The 22,923-nt window shown below is 46.8% G+C and overlaps 2 protein-coding genes across 3 annotated transcripts; one reads left to right on the top strand and one right to left on the bottom strand.

Moving 5' to 3' along the window:
• Positions 1–397: 397 nt before the first annotated feature.
• On the bottom strand, positions 398–8,066 carry LOC308125480 (phosphatidylinositol 3,4,5-trisphosphate 5-phosphatase 1-like). The gene is made up of 4 exons (XM_080489255.1): positions 7,820–8,066; positions 6,901–6,964; positions 3,069–3,447; positions 398–2,986 (listed from the first exon to the last, which is right to left on the bottom strand). The coding sequence occupies exons 1-4, from the start codon at positions 7,960–7,962 to the stop codon at positions 2,943–2,945; spliced, it is 630 nt and encodes a 209-aa protein (XP_080345381.1). The 5' UTR covers positions 7,963–8,066; the 3' UTR covers positions 398–2,942.
• An 8,018-nt stretch (positions 8,067–16,084) lies between these two features.
• Positions 16,085–22,459, top strand: lipib (lipase, member Ib). Of its 2 annotated transcripts, none has more exons than XR_013936385.1 (10): positions 16,085–16,177; positions 17,983–18,374; positions 18,812–18,920; positions 19,006–19,107; positions 19,425–19,514; positions 19,877–20,044; positions 20,538–20,627; positions 20,750–20,858; positions 21,938–22,107; positions 22,192–22,459. XR_013936385.1 is itself a non-coding variant. In XM_080489240.1 (10 exons), the coding sequence occupies exons 1-10, from the start codon at positions 16,123–16,125 to the stop codon at positions 22,274–22,276; spliced, it is 1,374 nt and encodes a 457-aa protein (XP_080345366.1). In that variant the 5' UTR covers positions 16,085–16,122; the 3' UTR covers positions 22,277–22,459. The 2 variants fall into 2 exon arrangements, 1 of the variants encoding a protein (XP_080345366.1); XM_080489240.1 differs by having other exon boundaries at positions 21,934–22,107.
• The last annotated feature ends 464 nt before the right edge of the window (positions 22,460–22,923 follow it).

Raw genomic sequence — 22,923 nt, 5'->3', positions numbered from 1 at the left:
ATCTCCTCCTGTAGCTCTTAAACTCAGAGTATAACGGCCTTTACATGACTGGTTGCTCTTTACTCATGATTCTAGATAAACTACAACTGTTATTTTTCAGTTTTTAACTTGATCTAGTTTTATTATTCTTGTTTTTGTTCTCTTTGTACTGACTCTACCGTGAAATTATTTTTTTAGTACTACTCTTTTCATCATAATTATTAGTTGTTTCGTAACGATTACTGTTGTGGTTATTTGTAGTTTTTATCTCTACTTGTTTAAATCAATAAGTTGCTGTGTGATGGGTCGGGGTGCGGGGCTTTGCGTCTCTGTGTGTATTAGTACTGAAGTAGTACTGCTCCGGACACGACAAACAGTCCAGAAAAGGTAGAAAAACAGAAGAACAGAAGCAACAAAAGTCCCTCAATGTTTTGTTTAATGAGACATAAGGGAAGTGATGAACATTAAAGGAGCAATAATAATTTTCACTGTGAAACCAAAGTGAGGCTCAAACACGTCACGTCTACTTTTCTACTTTTAACTTCAGAATGACGAAGAAAACCTGCAAAGAAACCATCTGGCAATCGTCCGAACCAGGAGTAAACGAGATTCATACCGGACAGCGAGTGGGGAAATGACAAAGTGGTGTGAACACTGACAGGAAGTGTGGTCTGGTTGTTCTCTTCAGTACAACAAACCCGTCTGCTGCTTTCTGCTCTTTAACTCCAGTTTGAACTAGAAGCTTCTTCAGCCGGTCAAACTACAGTTTCCTCTCACAGACTGAAGGTCAAAGACTTTTCACTGGCGCCAGAAAGTCCAGAGAACAGTCGAAATAAAGAGGGAACAGTATTTATAGAAACTGTCATGAAAACATAAAGAAAAAAGTGAGAACCTTCGTCTGCAAATTAATATTATGATCAAGTCCCCAAAAAAATCATGAAAATGTAAAACAGACAGAAAATCTCTTCTGAAAAAGCCAAAGAGCAAAAACAGAAAAACGATCAGAGAAAATTTCCTTCTCATTCTGCAAAAACAAACTGAAAACAAACAAACAAACTGAAAACGAACTGAAAACAAACAAATTGAAAACAAACTGAAAACAAACAAACTGAAAACAAACAAATTGAAAACAAACGGAAAACAAACAAACTGAAAACAAACAAATTGAAAACAAACTGAAAACAAACAAACTGAAAACAAACAAACAAACTGAAAACAAACAAATTGAAAACAAACAGACTAAAAACAAACAAACTGAAAACAAACAAATTGAAAACAAACTGAAAACAAACAAACAAACTGAAAACAAACAGACTAAAAACAAACAAACTGAAAACAAACAAACAAAAAACCAAACAGACTAAAAACAAACAAACTGAAAACAAACAAACAAACAAACAAACTGAAAACAAACAAACTGAAAACAATCTAAAAACAAACAAACTGAAAACAAACAAACAAACAGAAAACAAACAGACGAAAAACAAACAAACAAACTGAAAACAATCTAAAAACAAACAGACTAAAAACCAAACAAACAAACTGAAAACAAACAGACTGAAAACAAACAAACAAACAGAAAACAAACAGACTGAAAACAAACAAACAAACAGAAAACAAACAGAAAACAATCTGTAAATGATAGAAAGAAACAGAACCAGTGAAAAGGTCAAATAATCCCATAAATAATTCAGATGAAATCAAAGAAAAGGTCCCGATGTTTATATTCCAGTCTTGATTCTTCAGGGACCAGAGGCCTGTACTACGAAGCTGGAGTTTCTCTTATCCAGATAACTTCAGGATTAACTCTGGTTTTCCGTACTATGACGTTCACTCACTTCTCACCAGGATAAATCACCTGGTAACTGACGCTGAAAGTCTAACCTTCTCCGGAGCAGGTTATGTTCTGGATAAGAAGTCGGAGCTCCGCCTCCTGACCAATCAGAACTCTTGGAAAATGTCCCGCCCATTCTTAAATGATGGTGATTGGTGGGCGGGTTCAGCGCTGAGCTGCAGTAGAGATGATAAATTTATTCAGAATGATCTTTCTGACATAATAAAATAAATCCTGGTCTCTGAGGCTTTGAAGGAGGTTTTTGTTCTGGATTGTTCCAAGTTAGTTTATCTGTTATAATGAGGTTCATGATCACACCTGACAGAACTGCAGAAACATGAATTTATGGAACCAGAACTACTCCTGTCGTCACGGTGATGAATTAATATTCCAACATGAAACACAAGAGAAACTCAGCCTCAGAACAACTGGATGGAAAATCTAAAGTAACAGAAGCTCAGTGAGGAAGTTCAGCCCGACACGGTTCTGCTGGAATAAAGTGAAACTGATTGATCAGCAGACGTGCCGTCAGTTTATATCACTGATTAATTAATCTGGTCTAATCTCACCAAGTCAGCATTAACAAGTCAGGAATGTTACAGCAGTGTTGCTTTAAACCTGCTGGATGTGTTTAATTCTTCATAATCTCAGAGAATAACTGCTCCTTCAATAATCTGTAAACTGCGCTGCAGGATTTCTCCTTCTGTGATTGGTCAGACGCTGCAAACTCCGCCCCTTTCATGTGAACGCTCACGTAGGTCTGGGTGGAACCAGAGAGAACCTGCTTGGTAGTAACGGTGGTCAGGATGGTGTGTCTGGATCAGTCAACCAGGAAACAGAGATCCTGGTATGTTGATCAGGGTTCGTAATACAAGTCTCAGGACCAGAACCAGAACCAGAACCAGTCTTCAGCATCGAGTCTTCAGCCCGAAGAATGATGAGGACGGTTCTCACAGATGTACTGCAGGTCTCAGTCAGATCTCCAGTAGATTCAATCAGATCTCAGTAGATCCGATCAAATCTTCAGCAGATCTGATCAGATCTCCAGTAGATCTGATCTGATCTCCAGTAGATCTGATCTGATCTCCAGTAGATCCGATCAGATGTCAGTAGATCTCCGGTGCTGGCCTCACTCAGGAAGAACTTCCACGTAGCCGTCTGAATCTGGAAAGTCTGAAGCAGAAAAAAAACAAAAGTGAAATCTGAATCGAGACGCAGCAAGACCAGAAACCACGAGGAGAACAGGGACACTCACTCTCATAGACCACATCACTCAGAGTCGGACTCTGGTCTGGTCTTTGATGGGGTCTTGGATCAGGTCTTTGATCTAGTTTTAGATCTGGTCTCTGGTCTGGTCTCTGGTCTGGTCTCTGGTCCGGCCTCTGGTCTGGTCCCTGGTCCGCTCTCTGGTCCGGTCTCTGGGCCGGTCTCTGGTCCGGTCTCTGGTCCGGTCTCTGGTCCGGTCTCTGGTCCGGTCTCTGGTCCGGTCTCTGGTCTGGTCTCCGTATGAGCAGGGCCGTCTTCCGTTTGATGGAGCATCGCAGGTGAACTGCGAGACCCTGGTTCTTCTTCTTATAGTGACGGATCAGATCCTCCAGACTCTTGAAACAAATCTCCTGCACCCCCCCAGCTGTCTGAAACAAACAAACAACCAAACAAACAAACAAACAAACAAACAGGAAACAGAAACCTAAAGTGAGTGACGAAGTACAAAACAATGTTCAGACAACAGCAGGACGAGTTTCTACCAACACCACTGATCCTGGCTGGAATCTTAATCTAGTCTACTTCAGTTTTTACTGTTTTACTCCTAAATGATTATATTCTAGCCTGTGTACTTTTCCCTTAACGACTTTGTATGTATAACCTAGAATTAAAAAGGGCCAGACAATCTTTCTTCTCTGAGATCATCACCAAACACAGTACTAATGCTGGTACTTTGTTTAGTGTGGTGGACAGACAGTCCCTCGCCATCAGGACCTCCTGATCTCTTCTCAGATGCGTCTCGGAATGATGTCCCTCCTATTTCACCATCAAATGAGATCAGACTGAGTCAGTGGGTGGAGCTCAGGCATTACGACTGGAACCCCTGAGCCTCCACCCAAAGATGTTCTGTCTAATCTGGCAGATGTTCTCCTGTTAGACTGAGCAGCACTAACCCACATTGTTCTCCAGCTCAAACCCACAACATGCAGCCTCCACCCTCTCCACCCTCTGCACACAAAGTTTTTATACATGTTTTACACTGTCTAGCTCCAGAGGTACTACACAGAGTACACAGCTCTCTTCAGACGGGTTTTTTTCTCTCCAAAGACTACTCTAAAGACAGCCGTTATCAAAGCTCTTTTATAAAAGAGTAATCTGGATGCTTCAGTAATTAGTAACTCCAGGTCCATATCAAACCTTTCTTGAGTAAGAATATTGAAAAGGTGGTTTTTACACAACTGAATGCTTTTATGGCTCAAAACAATGAGCTGAATGTTTTCTAGTCTGGAAGTAGGTCAAACCACAGCACTGAAACACTCTGATTAAAGTGCTGAATGACGTCTACATGAGCAGGGACACTTCCACTGTCTCACTTTAACTCTTAAGCACTGTTTCCACAGTGCCCCTTGGTACCGGTGACGGTCAGGTGGGGGTTGACTATCCGTAACCAGACCCGTATCAGTGCCGCGTTTCCATTACACGGGGAACGGTTTGAAATGTAGGCGGGGTTATGAACGGTTGCGTAATCATGCAGGATGTGACGCCATAACGGGAGGACATTTTCAAAAAAGTTTCCTGATTGCTGCAGAAGAAGTGATTGGAAATGGCTGCTTGCTGGGAGAACAGAGGTTGTCAGGGACCAATGAACAGACGGCAGTGTTGAAGCTCCTCCCCCTCATATCCAGCACATTGTGCCTGGTACCCCAAGTGGAGGGGTAGCGAGAAATGGTTACCAATGGTACCGGTTGGTAACGGTTCTGAGTCAGTGGAAATGCACAACAACCGGTTCCGATCTGACCCGTACCGGCACCAAGGGGCACTGTGGAAACCGGGCTTTACTGGATCTTAGTGCTGCTTTGGACACAGTTGACCACAATGTCCTGCTGGACCCACTGGAACACTGGTTGGATCTTCTTGCTCTGCACTCTGTTGGTTTAAATCCTACTTGGAAGATCACGACTATCCGGTGTCAATAGCTGATTATGAATCTGAATTAATTAAAATCACTTGTGGGATTCCTCAAGGCTCCATCCTTGGGCCCCTTTTATTTAACATCTCCATGCTCCCACCGGCTCAGATCATGGAACATTACAACATCTCTTATCAGAATTACCAGACGACACACAGCTCTATATATCAGCGTCAGTGAATGACCACGCCCCCTTATACCAGCTGAGGAAATGTATAAATGAAATGACGGAGTGATGAGTCAGCACTTTTTACAACTCAACCCAGAGAAAACGGAGCTCATTGTTTTTGGCCCCAAAGAAGAAAAGTTAAAGGTCAGTGCTCATCTTGACTCCAGGTCACTCAGGACATCAAATCAAGCAGAATCTGGGTGGAGTTCTGGACTCAGACCTGAAATTCAACAGCCACATTAAGACAAGAACCAAATCAGCTTCCTACCGTCTGAACAATGTTGAAGAATCAAAGGATTTCTGAGCAACAAGATTCTGAGAAACTTCTTCTGCTTTCATTTTCACTGGAACGGAGTGTTTACAGGCCTCAGGAGACAATCTGTCAGACAACTACAGCTCATCCAGAACACTGAGGGTGGAGCATATTACACCACCACGCTGAGGATGGAACATATTACACCACCACGCTGAGGATGGAACACATTACACCAACACACTGAGAATGGAGTGCATTACACCGCCACACTGGGTGGAGCTCATTCCCCCACCACACTGAGGGTGGTGAACATTACACCACCACACTGAGGGTGGTGAACATTACACCATCACACTGAGGGTGGAGCACATTACACCAACACACTGAGGGTAGAGCTCATTACACCAACACACTGAGGGTGGTTAACATTACACCATCACACTGAGGGTGGAGCACATTACACCAACACACTGAGGGTGGAGCACATTACACCATCACACTGAGAATGGAGTGCATTACACCACCACACTGGGTGGAGCTCATTCCCCCACCACACTGAGGGTGGAGCTCATTACAAAAACACACTGAGGGTGGGGAACATTACACCATCACACTGAGGGTGGAGCACATTAAGATAAGATAAGATAAGATAAGATAAGATAAGATAAGATAAGATAAGATAAGATAAGATAAGATAAGATCAGATCAGATCAGATCAGATCAGATAAGATAAGATAAGATCAGATCAGATCAGATCAGATCAGATCAGATCAGATAAGATAAGATATCCCTTTATTTATCTCGCATGTGGAGAAATTTGTACACCAACACACTGAGGGTGGAGCTCATTCCCCCGTGCTCCACCCTCCACTGGCTGCCTGTGTATCAAAGGACTTCAGAACCTTCCTTCTGCTCTAGAAAGCTTTGAATGGTCTCGGCCTAAATCCTCTCAGATTGATTTGTAGAAGATCAAAGCTCCAGACCTCTGAGGTCATCAGGAAGAGGTTGACTCACTGTTCCTACAGTCAGAAGAAACAAGGTAAAGCAGCTTTTAGTTCCTACCTCCTCACCTGTGGAACAAACTTCCTGAACACCTGAAGACTGCTGACACACTCACTTCTTTTAAATCAGGACTTAAAACATTCCTGTATGCACGGGCTTCAGAATAAACAATAGATTTTACTTACTTATTAAACTTATCTTAATAAATCTCTTACCTTATTTATTCTACTTTTCTTCATTATTTGTTTTAATGTATTTCTTTAATTTCTTCTAAAGCTTTAATGTATTTCTTTATTCTGTATTTCTTTCATTTCTGTTATGTCTTTGTAAAGCACTGTGGGTTGCCTTGTGTTTGAATGGTGCTTTGCCTTGCCTTACTTATTTTAGCCTGTATCTTGTAGCGTCCGGAAATTCTATTTTCAAAATGTCCGGAGAGAGAAATGCCATTTAATTTCTGTGTGTGAGTGTGTGTGTGTGTGTGTTACCAGCAGTGTGTAGCTCCCAGTGTGTGTCTGCAGCAGTCGGTAGGTGTACACCACCTTCTGTTTGCTGAACAGAAAGAAAAACATGTTGAACACGTTAGTTTCAATGCCCACTCCTTTAGCTTAGATTAATGCTAACTCCTTTAGCTTAGATTAATGCCCACTCCTTTAGCTTAGATTAATGCTAACTCCTTTAGCTTAGATTAATGCTAACTCCTTTAGCTTAGCTTAATGCTAACTCCTTTAGCTTAGCTTAATGCTAACTCATTTAGCTTAACTTAATGCTAACTCCTTTAGCTTAGCTTAGCTTAGCACTAACTCCTTTAGCTTAGCACTAACCCCTTTAGCTTAGCTTAATGCTAACTCCTTTAGCTTCATGCCTCTGCAGGCTCCAGTGTTTTGTGAATTGATTTTTCGGTCAGTCAGTCAGTTAAAGGTGCTGCGACTATGAAACTCATTATTCAAACTCTATGACGGGGCTCTCTTGGCTCCAGTGTTATTACAGTGACTGTCAAAATAAAAGTCCCAGTAAACATTCTTATTGGCTCTACTGAGCATGTGCAGAACTAGTTAGTACCAACATGGTGACCAAATGGAGGAGCAGGAGGAGCCGGAAGAGGAGCAGCACCAAGAGGAGGAACAGCACAAGGAGGAGGAGCAGCACCAGGAGCAGCACCAGGAGCAGCACTGAGTCTGGGATTTTTTAAAGGTTGCACATGGGAGCCGTTCTTGTTTACAGTGGCTCCGCCTCCCAGAAAGTTCTGTAAGTTTTCTGTTTCCATGTAAAAACTTCTGTGACTCAGAAGTCACAGGCATGTTCTCTCCTGGCACGCTGACCTTTCCTCCTCACTCCTCCCACTGTCCCAAAACGTGTGTGTGTGTGTGTGCGTGTGTGTGTGTGTGTGTGTGTGTGTGTACTCACTACACACAGAGACACATTGCTCCCTGGATGGTCTCGCTGTCTCGGATCAGATACGATCCGTCCTTGTTCTTCTTCCCCAGCAGCTCCTCACAATGCAGCCGGCTGATGGCTCCATGGTAACAGGCCGTCAGCGCCGCTGCCATGGCAACCAGAGGATGACGGACCCTGGACGGGCCCTCAGCACCTCCTCAGCACCTCCTCGGCTCAGCTGCAGGACGAGCTGCTGGTGTGTGTGGAGGAGAAGAGTGACTGAGAAACGATGACAGACTGTGGCAGGAAGTGTGTGTGTGTGTGTGTGTGTGTGTGTGTGTGTGTGTGTGTGTGTGTGTGTGTGTGTGTGTGTGTGTGTGTGTGTGTGTGATAAACGCACACAATGAGCTGTACATCCACAGCAGATTTACTTCAAACTTTCAATACATTTGATCTGTTTCTTGTAGCACTTTGAGAAGTTTACATGTAAAGTTTTATAAATAACATTTGTTATTAATATAAAAGACACACAGAGGAACAGGAACCATTCATTCTGATCCACCGACAGAACCCAAATAAACCTGGTTTCCCCTGAAGAAACAGCAGTGTTTACACATTTTTACTGTATTTGAGATCTCCTCGTTTTCTCGCAGTTTAATCTGTTGTAGCAGATTATTTTCATCTCCACACACACCAGCAGCTCGTTTCTCCTCCACCTTTGTGTTTGACCCTCCTTCAGTTCAGTGGCGTTTCTCCACAGAGACTCTCGGTGGTTTCAGCTTCAGTGGAAGCAAAGTTCATCAACACAGTGAGCAGCACAACAACAACAACCACAACAACAACGATCCGTGAAGCGGCAGAGTGATGGAGGAGAGCCCATTAAAACCAATAGTGTCTTGTGGAGCCCCCTGCTGGTCTCCCACTGGACCAGCAGTGGTGCTGAAGTCGGCTGACCCTGCACTCTGGTAAATCCTCCACCTCTCCACCTTCAGCCGCTGATGGCGCCTCGCTGTGTTTCTGTGGAGCAGCGCTTTTCGTTTGAGGCTCAGGAGTTTATCGTCACTCTGATAAAACGTTCAGCGGAATCCAGCAAACAGCAGAACAAAGAGCAGAGAGTGAAGGAAGGGTTCCTTCTGCTCGAATTAAACATGAGAACAGACTCAACCTCCCGTGTTGCACCAGGATGAGACTTGTGGATGTGAACTGTGGGAGTTTAGCTGGAGAAGAATGATGAGACTTTACTCCACCTCATTATGAGGAAACTCTGCCGCCTGCTGGAGAAACTGTGAAAACACAAGTCATGATCACGTGACTGTCATGTTGTGGAAGGAAAGACAACAACCTTCTACACTTTGTTCTCACGTCTGGAACGCAGAAGAGAAAGAATATGTCCAGTTGGTTGATAAACCAGCCCAACGTCGTTTCCCTTCAATGGGGTCGCGTTGGTACCAGGCCGCACGCCACGCCGCCGACAGGCCGCACGCACGCTACGCCGCCGGCAGGTCACACGCCATGCCAAGCCGCCGGCAGGCCGCACGCACGCCACGCCGCCGGCAGGTCACACGCCATGCCAAGCCGCCGGCAGGCCGCACGAACGAACGCCACGCCGCCGGCAGGCCGCACGCGGGTTTAATTTCATTCAGTCTGATAAGTTGTGATGTTCAGATAGAACCCCATGTCGCAGCATGTAGAGTACACTATACTCCTCACTGTCTCCTTATCTCCTGCTCTCAGTATATTAATTAAACCTTTGTTTTCTCAGCTGCTTCCTTTAATGCTCTTCTCTCCTCATATTTCTTACACTCCATCATGTTCTGTCTCAAACGTCCCACACTGTTCATATTTACCATCTTTATGTTCTCCCAGTTTATTAAGTGTCCCATTTAATCCAGGAGGCCCAATCCTTTATCGTGTCATTACCGTCTCTTCCTTCCGGTTTCTTCCCGTCCTTCTACCCTCCCGACCTGCTCCTGTATAGTAAAAAGATCTCTACCTGTTCCCTGAGAGTCCCAGTATTCTTACCACCCGTACATGTTTCTTAACTCGTGTTCTCCCCTCAGCTGGGCTCATCTGAACTGGAGAGACATTGTTTAGTCGATATATCTACATTCTCATTTCCCTCAATTCCAACATGAGCTGGAACCAGACAAACCTCACATTCCCCCGTTTTCTGCATTTCATTTATTAAACTGTGTATTTTAGAAATCAACTCCTGTTTGCATGATTTCATTGTTAATCTGTTTGTGTTTCTGCCCAGATATCTGACGCTATCACTGCTTTACTGATTTCATATTCTGTTATATATTCCAATTCCGTTACTATCACCATCAACTCCACTGCACACACTGATAGAATATATACTGCCGCTCCACACCGACCTACTGGAGGGTTTTTTGACCCATCTGTAAAAACCAATGTCTCATTTATGTATTTATCTAAATATGTTTGAGCTATATACTCTGCTTGATCTTGTTTCTTTATTCTGTTAATCTTATTTTTATTCCCAAATCTACCACTGGCACTTTAAATAAACAGGGGGGGATATTTGATAGTGGGACTGTATTACTAAAAGTAATCTGCTCGGCGATCACATTCCCAATACAGCCAAAGCCGTTTACAAACACGTGTTCAATACTCCCAACAGTCTCTTAATATATTTTTGACTGGATGATATATTCCATGTCCCCTGATATAGACCTTTTTCACATTTCCGCATTTTAAACCGGATGTGGTGCTCATTTACTTCCGGTGGCTATCGCTTTAGCGTTGGACAGTGACGATAATGGCTCAGTCTCGACGCGGTTGTTTTTGTTGTGTTCCTGGTTGCTCTTGTGGGTCAAGAAAACAACCATACCTCTCTTACCACGCTTTTCTCACGGACCCGGGCTAAAGGAGGCAGTGAATCCAAGCTATTAGGAGGGATGAGGGTCTGAAATTCTGCACAAAGCCAGGGAGTACTTTAGTATGCAGCCAGTACTTCACCAGGAGGATGTTGTCAGCGGATCCACCACCTATCGCCTTAAAAGTGGAACTGTTCCATGTCTCTTTCCCTGGAATGACTTTATTGCACCACCTAGAGGGATTCTGTCTCTGGCTCAGAAACGGGAGCTTGTCCTCTCACAGCTCTCCAGGCTGACGCTGCTACTGCAGACCACCATCATGTGGCTCATCCACCCACAGGTAAATATCTAAGATGGTAAATTGCATAAGTTTGTCATATAAGATCAAATATAACTAATAATACAATTGCAGGACGCGTTGCAGCACCAGTGTGTAGATCTAGACCATCTAGAGATCAAATCAATGACGGATACATATCCTGTATTCTTGCACCTGGACTCACACAATGTGTTGATCCACAAGGAAATAATGTCACAGGAGCTCAATAATTAAACCAATCGTGCTAGTCAGTGAAAATGAAAACAAGACGGTTTCAATTTAATTTTACATTTAAAAAATAAAGTAAGGAAATTATTAGAAAAAAATGAATACTAAAACGTTTATAACATTGTGAGTTATTTTATAGTTAGACCTTATTTATATAGTAATGTATTTTATTGTATGATCATCATTTTATTTTTTGGTTTCACAGGTGCACTAGATGAAATTCCTATCTGAGAGTGTGTTCCGGATCTTCTGGGAGTCCATTGCTCCACCTGCATCCCGCCTCATATACTGGACCCGAGCACAGACAGTTGAAGATGACGCCTGAACCCAGCGCTGCCCCAGAATGCCTTGAGTTTTAATGTTCTCCTTCAGGGTGGCTGTGGGCATGAAGGAGCAGCTTATTGCTGACGTGTTTGACACTATTCACTGTGATTCACACAACTTGAGATTTAATGTTCAAAACACAGTGACAAAGGGTCATTTATACATTTTAATATGATCATTACTGCATTGAAATAAACACATTGATGGTGTTGAAGTAAAACATGTCCAGTTTTGATTTCATCTGGTAAATGAACGATTCATCACGCCACTCTCACTCAACAGTTATTGTTATAAATGTGTCAGTGACAAAGTCCCACCATTCCAATCCAGTGATTACCAGCTGACCCTGTCCCTGCCAGTAGTATGTGTGTGAACGCCTCAGACTTGTGTGGCCATCCTGAACCTTGAGGTAAGCAACCTGGGTCACATCATTTGTTTTGGACGAACTCCAAAGTTGAGAGGCAATCTAAAATGAAAGCTATGAGTGGTTGGGACTCCAGTTGGCATAGTTTTTCTCCTGATGTCAGGATGTCGGGATCAGGAAGTGGTCCTACAAACACATGAGTGACATAATCACAGTAAGTTAAAACAAAGGAAACATTACAAGCATAAAAACATTAATTACCAATAAATGATACCTGTGTAAGCTCTGTACAGCTGGACTGCACGCATCTGCCCCCCCCCCCCCCCCCCCCACCACCTCACTGGCAGGTTCAGGATGGATCCTATACAAGAAATAAACAAATATGACAAATAAATAAAGGGACAGGTGAGCAATTTGGTCGGACATGGAGGGATAGATTTGTGAGAGCTAAGATTTTTACTTAAATTGTGAAAACTACTACGGAGATTGTCACATACTAAATGATATTACAAAAGGAAAACAATGGTTCCACTTTTTTTTACCTGTGTTCTTGGTCTGGTCCATCTGTGTAGATCACTTGTGCAGGTCAGTGCAGGAGGAAGCGTTGGCAGCTGGAGCTGGGAGAAGTGAGCAGTCTGATACAGGAGTTCAACTACTGTACATGGTGGTTAAAGCCTTTACCAGCTGCACAACTACAGGAATAAACCAACAACTCAGCTTGTCAACACCCAGTGAGGTCTAAAACAGAGAAGTGTTTTTAGCACATATATAGAAATTAATACTTAGCAGTAATACAGTAACAGAATCCAGAGCAGCAGAAGATAAATAGTAAGCGCTCCATCATACAGGAGTTGTTCATCGTACATGAAGGTTCTTCAGCTCTCATCTATGACAGCTGATACTATCTGATACTATCTGATACTATCTGATACTATCTGATACTAAAAGCATGCAGAAGCAAAGCAGGGTTAAGGTTAACATCTGGCATCATCATCATAACTTTCCCCTATCATAATAGCAAACACATATCAGAATGTAAAATATCATTTAAAAGTCTAGATCATGCCTTCAATAAATACCTCTAATAATTTAGCAGACAAGAAGAGGCTTCTCACCATGTTTATGTTCATCATATGTTGTAGCTCGCGGTTAGCTCACTGAACTACGTCTTTTCTTACCTTGATAGCTGTGGATATATTCTTCATGGATGAACTTATACCCTTCTTCAAGTGTATTTGTTCGTGTATTACCCGCTGCGATGGCCTTCACATCAGCAAATGAAAAAGCTGGCAAGTTCAGGAGCGTGGGTGAAAAGATAAGGTCCATTTTCAATGAGACCGGCACAAACAGGAAGTGATCGAGCACCACGAGGCGCTACTTCCTGTTGTCGTGAAAAAGGTCTATTCATCCAATAGGAAACAGGATTTTCCATCTCCTTAATCTCAATGGTTGTTCACCCATTTCAACTTGTATTGCTGCGACTGGAGATGTTTTCGACGCTCCACTACACATTCTGTCCCTGAACTTGTTGAACATCTAATTTTTGAAGACGTGTTTCTGCCGCTGACCCGGAGGCCGGACCCCCATAACCTATTGTTGCTCTCATCATAGCCTGGTGGACGTTAAAGAGTGCTGCTGTCGATGCTCCCGTCTCTTCCTGAAGAGAATCTCAATAGATTATTACTTTTTTACATTTTTTCTGTCATTTCATTGATATGATATGATCGATATGTTAGTCTGTCATCCAGCCACATGCCCAGAAACCTCACCACTCCAACCTCTTCAACTTCTGGACCATACAGTTTCAATGTTATGTCCTTATGTCTTCCATAAAAGCACATTGAGTCTCACCCACAGTAAATCTGGCTTGGCTTATGGAGGTGCCTGTCCCTGCTGCTCAGGACCAGTCTGAGTTGGGTTTGGACTGGTTGGAACTGGTTGGGCCCAGTGTGGCCTAGTGTGGACTGGTTTGAACTGGTTGGGCCCAGTATGGACTGGTGTGGACTGGTTTGATCTGGTTGGGCCCAGAGTGGACGGGTCCAGGTTAGGACCCGGCCCAGGAGTGCCGGTTCAGGCTATAATCATTGTGACCTCATACGACATGAAAATGTCCCGGCACTTTAAGTCCTGATGATCTGAGCAGCTTTAGTTGAACAGTAGATCATCCTGCTGACCTTAGACCCCACAGCCACGCATGTCGTAATGATTGTTGTCACTGGAGGAGGTTGTTGCTGCTCTGCTGCTGCGTTTCAGTCACACTTTGAACATGGCCGCCGCCGCGGTTCAGTGGGGCGCTTCGGTGGTTAAACATGGCCGCCGTGGCGCCACCGTGCCGCTGCCAGAGTGAGTGAAGCTCCAGTGGAATAACATGTGTTTAGTTCAGGGAGGATGGGCTGGGTGTGGTCCACTGCAGCTATTATTACCTCTGCTCCTCCTGCTGCTGCTCCTGCTGCTCCTCATCCTCCTCCTGCTGCTGCTCCTCCTCCTCCTCCTCCTCCTGCTGCTGCTCCTCCGCCTCCTGCTCCTACTCCTCCTGCTGCTGCTCCTCCTCCTCCTCCTGCTCCTCCTCCTCCACCTCCTGCTGCTCCTCATCCTCCTCCTGCTCCTACTCCTCCTGCTGCTGCTCCTCCTCCTCCTCCTGCTGCTGCTCCTCCTACTCCTCCTGCTGCTGCTCCTCATCCTCCTCCTGCTCCTACTCGTCCTGCTGCTGCTCCTCCTACTCCTCCTGCTGCTGCTCCTCATCCTCCTCCTGCTCCTACTCCTCCTCCTGCTCCTACTCTTCCTCCTGCTGCTCTTCCTCCTCCTCCTCCTCCTGCTCCTACTCCTCCTGCTGCTCTTCCTCCTCCTCCTCCTGCTCCTACTCTTCCTCCTGTTGCTCTTCCTCCTCCTCCTCCTCCCCCTGCTCCTACTCCTCCTGCTGCTCTTCCTCCTCCTCCTCCTCCTGCTCCTACTCTTCCTCCTGCTGCTCTTCCTCCTCCTCCTCCTCCTGCTCCTACTCCTCCTGCTGCTCTTCCTCCTCCTCCTCCTGCTGCTCCTTAAACTAAAGGAATTTCATCTAAATCTTATTTTCTGTCTGTGAGAATATAAACGTGTTTTAAATCTGTTTTCAATCTTGTTTCCATCAGAGCAGCTGCTTCTCTTTCCCAGTGGTTTTCTGGAGCCTCAGTCCAACGTAGTATTTAAACTTTACTACTTTACTCTGTGGCTCCAGGCTTTACCGCTTCAGAGAGCAGGTGGAGGAGCAGGAGCAGGAGCAGGAGCAGGAGCAGGAGCAGGAGGAGGAGCAGGAGGAGGAGCAGGAGCAGGAGCAGGAGGAGGAGCAGGAGCAGGAGCAGGAGGAGGAGCAGGAGGAGGAGCAGGAGCAGGAGCAGGAGGAGGAGCAGGAGCAGGAGGAGGAGCAGGAGGAGGAGCAGGAGCAGGAGGAGGAGCAGGAGGAGGAGCAGGAGCAGGAGCAGGAGGAGGAGCAGGAGCAGGAGGAGGAGCAGGAGGAGGAGCAGGAGCAGGAGCAGGAGCAGGAGGAGGAGCAGGAGCAGGAGCAGGAGCAGGAGCAGGAGGAGGAGCAGGAGGAGGAGCAGGAGCAGGAGCAGGAGCAGGAGGAGGAGCAGGAGCAGGAGCAGGAGCAGGAGCAGGAGGAGGAGCAGGAGGAGGAGCAGGAGCAGGAGCAGGAGCAGGAGGAGGAGCAGGAGCAGGAGCAGGAGCAGGAGGAGGAGCAGGAGCAGGAGCAGGAGCAGGAGCAGGAGGAGGAGCAGGAGGAGGAGCAGGAGGAGGAGCAGGAGCAGGAGCAGGAGCAGGAGGAGGAGCAGGAGGAGGAGCAGGAGGAGGAGCAGGAGCAGGAGCAGGAGGAGGAGCAGGAGCAGGAGCAGGAGCAGGAGCAGGAGGAGGAGCAGGAGCAGGAGCAGGAGGAGGAGCAGGAGGAGGAGCAGGAGCAGGAGCAGGAGCAGGAGCAGGAGGAGGAGCAGGAGGAGGAGCAGGAGGAGGAGCAGGAGCAGGAGCAGGAGGAGGAGCAGGAGGAGGAGCAGGAGCAGGAGCAGGAGCAGCTGGTCTCCTCTGTGGTCACTTCATCTCTGCTGAGACTGATCTTTACCCCCCCACCCCCCTCTCAGCGCTCCCTCCTCTCCCTCTTCCTCCCCCCTCTCTTTCTAGGCTCTCCCTCCCCTCCTCCTCCCCCCTCTCTCTCTCTCAGCTCTCCCTCCCGGCTCACTTCCTCTCTCCTCGTCCCTGCGTTCAGACCTCCTGGCTGCGTCTCCTCGGCTGGGCGATGCTCCTCCTGCGTGGGCTGCTGCTCCTCCTGGGACCCCTGCTGCTCTGCACAGGTAAGAGGTTGTGGCCAGGTGAGGCGGCGCTCAGCGCTCCTCCTCCTGGGGGAGTGCGGAGCAGGACTGGGGGGACAGGAGGACACATTAACACACATTCCAGCCGGGGGGCTGCTGGGCCTGAGGACGGAGGTCCAGACCCCTGCCCGCCTTACTTAACCCCGCCCCCTGGCCCTCACACTGAGCAGGTGGAGGCGGGGCCAGGATGAGCGTTTTTTTATAGCAGGCTGATCCTTGGAGGCCGAGGCTGAGCTAATCGTAGCCCAACATGTTGACTGTCTGATCCTCTGGAGGAGCAGGAGTGTGTGTGTGTGTGTGTGTCTGTGTGTGTGTGTGTGTGTGTGTGTGTGTGTGTGTGTGTGTGTGTGTGTGTGTGTGTGTGTGTTACAAGTTGATCTGCACCTGAAGCCTTGTTTTTAAAAATATCTTCCCGGGTTGGATCATCTGTTCTGTTTGTCCCAGTCAGTGTGTGCAGATTACAGTTCAGTGAGAAACAATACACACACACACTGATGCTCTATAATCTGGATGTTAGAGGAGGCCGGTGCTCTATAATCTGATGTTAGGGATAAGATGCTCTATCATCTGATGTTAGGGGAGGAAGATGCTCTATAATATGGATGTCAGGGGAGGACGGTGCTCTATAATCTGATGTTAGGGGGAGATGCTCTATAATATGGATGTTAGAGGAGGAAGATGCTCTATACTATGGATGTTAGAGGAGGAAGATGATCTATAATATGGATGTTAGAGGAGGCCGGTGCTCTATAATATGGATGTTAGAGGAGGCCGGTGCTCTATAATCTGATGTTAGGGGTAAGATGCTCTATCATCTGATGTTAGGGGAGGAAGATGCTCTATAATATGGATGTTCGAGGAGGACGATGCTCTATAATCTGATGTTAGAGGAGGAAGATGCTCTATAATGTGGATGTTCGAGGAGGACGGTGCTCTATAATCTGATGTTAGAGGAGGGAGATGCTCTATAATATGGATGTTAGGGGGGAGATGTTCTACAATCTGGATGTTATAAGAGGAAGATGCTCTATGATGTGATGTTAGAGGAAGATGCTCTATAATCTGGATGTTAGAAGGAAATGCTCTATAATCTGATGTGAGGAGGAAGATGCTCTATAATATGGATGTTAGAGGAGGCCGGTGCTCTGTAATATGGATGTTAGAGGAGGGCGATGCTCTATAATCTGATGTTAGAGGATGAAGATGTTCTATAATATGGATGTTAGAGGAGGAAGATGCTCTATAATATGGATGTTAGAGGAGGACGCTGCTCTATAATCTGTTGTTAGAGGGGGAGATGCTCTATAATATGGATGTTAGAGGGGGACGATGCTCTATAATATGGATGTTAGAGGAGGCCGGTGCTCTATAATCTGATATTAGGGGTAAGATGCTCTATCATCTGATGTTAGGGGAGGAAGATGCTCTATAATGTGGATGTTAGAGGGGGGGATGCTCTATAATCTGATGTTAGAGGAGGAAGATGCTCTATAATATGGATGTTAGAGGAGGGGGATGCTCTATAATCTGATGTTAGAGGAGGAAGATGCTCTATAATATGGATGTTAGAGGAGGACGATGCTCTATAATCTGATGTTAGGAGGGATATGTTCTACAATCTGGATGTTATAAGAGGAAGATGCTCTATGATGTGATGTTAGAGGAAGATGCTCTATAATCTGGATGTTAGAAGGAAATGCTCTATAATCTGATGTGAGGAGGAAGATGGTCTATAATCTGGATTATAGAAGGAAGATGCTCTATACTAACCCCTCCCCTCCCTGCAGGTGAGGAGCAGAGCGGAGCAGGTGAGTCATGTGACAACTTCACAGACTTGGATCTGTCGCACTGCCTCCTGGGAACCACTCTGTATGTGCGTCTGCTGCTCTACACTCGCTCTAACCTCGACTGTGGCCGGGAGCTCCGCCACCACCGCCTGTCCTCGCAGCCGCTGCTCGACCTGCGCCGGCCCACCGCCTTTGTCATCCACGGCTACCGGCCCACCGGGGCACCGCCCATCTGGATTGACCACATCGTGCACCTGCTGGCGGAGCAGGAGGACCTGAACATCATCGTGGTGGACTGGAACAAAGGCGCCGCCAACCTCAACTACTTCATCGCCGTGTCGTACACTCGGGAGGCCGCGCACAACCTGACCGGCTTCCTCCTGACCATGGAGGTGAGGGCGGCACGCAGTCCACCACCAGTCCTCGTCCTGTCACCTTCATCCTCACGTCTTCTCATCCTCTAACCTTCAGGACCTTCAGAATACTACCTGACCTTCAGAACCCTTCTTGACCTTCAGAACCCTTCCTGACCTTCAGAATGCTTCTTGACCTTCAGAACTCTTCCTGACCTTCAGAACCCTACCTGACCTTCAGAACCCTTCTTGACCTTCAGAACTCTTCCTGACCTTCAGAATGCTTCCTGACCTTCAGAACCCTACCTGACCTTCAGAACCCTTCTTGACCTTCAGAACTCTTCCTGACCTTCAGAACCCTTCCTGACCTTCAGAACCCTACCTGACCTTCAGAACCCTTCTTGACCTTCAGAACCTTCCTGACCTTCAGTCTTCAAAGTCAGCAGGTGATTGATTCTGTCCCGTCCTTTCTTCAGGAGGAAGGTGCGTCTCTGAGCTCCGTCCACCTGGTGGGCGTCAGTCTGGGAGCTCACCTGGCTGGATTTGTGGGAGCCAACCTGAAGGGGAGGATTGGGCGGATCACAGGTAAACCAGGAGGGGGCGCTGTGCAGTCCTTGTATGAAACAGGCCCAGAGAGCAGACCACTTAGTCTGTCCTGTCCCTCCTCCAGGTCTGGACCCAGCAGGACCCATGTTCACCAGCGCCACGCCAGAGGAGAGGCTGGACCCCACGGACGCCATGTTTGTGGACGTCCTGCACACCGACATGAACTGTGCGTGTCTTCTGCTGGTTCTGCATGTCCAAACTGTGCTAAATTTCAAAACTGTCCCGATGTCCTGATTGTCCCAATCTCCAAATCATCAAATTTATCCAAATGTCCAAATCGTCAAATTTGTCCCAAAGTCCAAATGGTCCCCAATGTCCAAATTGTCCTAATTTCCAACCTGTCCCCAATGTCCAAAATTCCCTCCATATCCAAACTGCCCCAACTGTCCTCCATGTCCAACCTGTCCTTCATGTTCAAATTGTTCCAATGTCCAAACTGTCCCGACGTCCAAAATGAAGTGACAGTGTGTTTTCTCTCGGCAGCGTTCGGACTGCAAGGAGCTCATGGACACATAGACTTCTACGCTAATGGAGGAGCCGACCAGCCGGGATGTCCCAAAACCATATTTTCAGGTGAGAACCAACCAACCCACAAGTGTAACAAACCTACCTACCCCAGCAAGGCTGGAGGCCAGGGGCCAAGGACCAGGCCAGGGGTCCAGGACCAGACCAGGGTGCCAGGACCAGGCCAGGGGTCCAGGACCAGAACCAGGCCAGAGTCCCAGGACCAGGGGGCCCAGCTGTCTTCCTCCTGAGTTTCTTTCTGAATTCATGTCCCAACGTCCAAAATGTCCTCGATGCCAATCAGCATTGGGTTGATGCCTTCAGTTAAAAATGCGCTGAAGACATTACACACACACACACACACACACACACACACACACACACACACACACACACACACACTCACAGTCTTCGCCTCTTGTGTCCTGCAGGTAAATCGTACTTCGTGTGTGACCACCAGCGCTCCGTCTTCCTCTTCCTGTGCGCTCTCAACCGAACCTGTTCGCTCACCGGCTACCCCTGCTCCTCGTACGCCCACTTCCTGGACGGCCGCTGTCTGCAGTGTGAGGCCTTCAAACCCAACTCCTGCCCCGTGTTAGGTGAGTACTGCAGTATTTCCACATCAATGTACTGAACACTCAGTACTGCAGTACTTCCATATCACTGTACTGAACTCTCAGTATTCCAGTACTTCCACATCACTGTACTGACCACTCAGTACTCCAGTACTACTTCCAGAGCTTCTGGACAGGATGTCAGAAATTAACAAAACATGGACAACAATGTAGAAAACTTCAGTGATATTTAGTTTTACATCAAAGCTAATGGCTAGCCCTGAAGCTAACTGAGTTAGCTCTCATGCTAACCAAGTTGGCCTTGAAGTGAACTGAGTTAGCCCTCATGCTTAATAAGTTAGCCTTCATGCTAACTGAGTTAGCCCTGAAGCTAACTGTGGTAGCCCTCATGCTCAATGAGTTAGCCTACATGCTAACTGAGTTAGCCCTCATTCTCAATGAGTTAGCCTACATGCTAACCGAGTAAGCCCTCATGTTAACTGAGTTAGCCTGGCATGCTAACACATGTGACCTGCAGGTTACGACATGAGCCATTGGAGAGACACTCTGCTGCGACTGGGACAGACCAGAGTCTTCTTCAGCACCACCAGCACACTGCCCTACAGGAGTGAGTCACACACACACACACTCACAGACTCACACACAGACACACACACACACACACACACACACAGTGATGCACAAAGTGTTCAGGATTATTGTTTACAAACTGAATTTTGTGTGTGTCAGAGCTCAGCTACAGGGTGGACATGGTGACGTGGAACCAGTACCTTCGCTGGGGCGTCGTCTCCATCCGGCTGCACAGCGGCAGGAACTTCACAGAGACTCGAATCGACCAGTGAGTGTTTGTAAACAACAACAACACAAACTATAGACACGATGACACAACAACAAAGACACAACAACAACCAGAGGTCTGTACTAAGAAGCTGCTGTTCTCTTCTGGATTAACTTCAGGATGAACATCAGGATGAACTTGTTTAATTACGAGTTGATAACCTGCTTTGTGTTAATACTGATCAGGATCTAGAATGTCTGGGTTAGTTAATCTAGGTAACAGAGATAACCTGGTATGTTAATCCAGGTAACAGAGATATCTAGGTATGTTAATCTAGGCAACAGAGATAACCTGGTATGTTAATCCGGGTAACAGAGATATTCAGGTATGTTAATCCAGGTAACAGAGATATCCTGGTATATTGACCACGGGTCGGAGTTCAGGCCTCAGGTTCCACTGTGACCGAAGTTCTTCATGACTCATGTGCTTCATTCTGTATGTCCCTCTCATGTTCCCTGATGTTTCTAATGTTCCCTTCCTGTGTTCCTCTCATGTTCCCTGATGTTTCTAATGTTCCCTTCCTGTGTTCCTCTCATGTTCGCTGATGTTTCTAATGTTCCCTTCCTGTGTTCCTCTCATGTTCCCTGATGTTTCTAATGTTCCCTTCCTGTGTTCCTCTCATGTTCCCTGATGTTTCTCATGTTCCCTTCCTGTGTTCCTCTCATGTTCCCTGATGTTTCTAATGTTCCCTTCCTGTGTCCCTCTCATGTTCGCTGATGTTTCTAATGTTCCCTTCCTGTGTTCCTCTCATGTTCCCTGATGTTTCTAATGTTCCCTTCCTGTGTTCCTCTCATGTTCGCTGATGTTTCTAATGTTCCCTTCCTGTGTTCCTCTCATGTTCCCTGATGTTTCTAATGTTCCCTTCCTGTGTTCCTCTCATGTTCCCTGATGTTTCTCATGTCCCCTTCCTGGTTTCCTCTCATGTTCCCTGATGTTTCTTTTGTTCCCTTCCTGTGTTCCTCTCATGTTCCCTGATGTTTCTCATGTTCCCTTCCTGTGTCCCTCTCATGTTCCCTGATGTTTCTCATGTTCCCTTCCTGTGTTCCTCATGTTCTCCATCGTTCTCCTGCTGCAGTAAGCTCCTGCGGTTTGAGCAATACACCTCCACCCGCCTGCTGGCCCAGTTTGATGAGGACCTTCAGCACGTCCAGAAGATCTCCATGAGAATCAGCACAGGGAATGTCATCGGCCCTCGATACAAAATCCGGCTGCTGCGGATTCGCTTCACGCCGCTGGACCGCCCTGAAAGGTGTGTGCTGCCCTCTGGTGGCCTGAAGGTGGATCGGAGTGGTGGAGCTGCTCGGTGGTCTCACTCTGGTTTTGTCTTCTTCAGGCCTCTGATGTGCCGCTTTGACATCATCATGGAGGAGAACATGGAGGTGGCCTTTCGTCCTCTGCCCTGCAGCTCTCGCCTCTGACCCCCCCCAGACCCCCCACATTGAGGAGACCCCCACCCTGAGGAGACTCCCACCCTAAGGAGACCTCCAGGGAGACCCCCACCCTGAGGAGGCCTCCCACCCAAAGGAGAGCCCCCACCCCGAGGAAAGCCCCCACCTTGAGGAGACCCTCCCACGTTGAGGATACCTCCCCAGGGCCCCCAGAAGGTCGGACCCCCTCCAGGCTGGAGCCTTAGATCACTGCCACAGACCCAGTGGTTCCTGTGGAGCTCTGAGGAACCATGAAGATTCCAGAAGCTGAGATCAGGGTGAAGATTCCAGAAGCTGAGATCAGGGTGAAGATTCCAGAAGCTGAGATCAGGTCATGAAGACATCCTCAGACACTTTTAAACGGTTTTCAGCTTTTCTACCTTTTCCATGGAAACAGACATCGTTCTCAAAACGTTGCTGTTGAAAAATTCAACTTATCTGAGATTAAAAAAAGTTAAAGTGATGTACAGTAAAACCTGTGATGTAGGGACGCCCTACAATCCAAGGGCAAGTGTCCTCTGAAGACAGGTGTCCCCTTTTCAGAGGGACCGGTCACGAGGACAAATTGTAGGATCAGTTGATATTGAACGAATCAAACACCAAATTTGTTCTGGTTATTTAAAAGCACATAACTGAAT

This window comes from Lipophrys pholis, assembly GCF_963383615.2.
Source record: "Lipophrys pholis genome assembly, chromosome: 20".
NCBI classification, from domain to species: domain Eukaryota; kingdom Metazoa; phylum Chordata; class Actinopteri; order Blenniiformes; family Blenniidae; genus Lipophrys; species Lipophrys pholis.
This window is presented reverse-complemented; position numbering and strand designations above follow the sequence as displayed.

What these genes read in the sequence shown, in the direction of transcription:
- LOC308125480 (XM_080489255.1), bottom strand. Translation starts at nt 7,962, where the DNA reads ATGGCAGCGGCGCTGACGGCCTGTTACCATGGAGCCATCAGCCGGCTG. An exon ending in GCAATGTGTCTCTGTGTGTA is followed by an intron (nt 6,965 to 7,819) that starts GTGAGTACACAC and finishes CTTTCTGTTCAG; the next exon opens with CAAACAGAAGGTGGTGTACA. An exon ending in CTGGGAGCTACACACTGCTG is followed by an intron (nt 3,448 to 6,900) that starts GTAACACACACA and finishes TGTTTGTTTCAG; the next exon opens with ACAGCTGGGGGGGTGCAGGA.
- lipib (XM_080489240.1), top strand. Translation starts at nt 16,123, where the DNA reads ATGCTCCTCCTGCGTGGGCTGCTGCTCCTCCTGGGACCCCTGCTGCTC. An exon ending in GCTTCCTCCTGACCATGGAG is followed by an intron (nt 18,375 to 18,811) that starts GTGAGGGCGGCA and finishes TCCTTTCTTCAG; the next exon opens with GAGGAAGGTGCGTCTCTGAG. An exon ending in CCGCTGGACCGCCCTGAAAG is followed by an intron (nt 22,108 to 22,191) that starts GTGTGTGCTGCC and finishes TGTCTTCTTCAG; the next exon opens with GCCTCTGATGTGCCGCTTTG.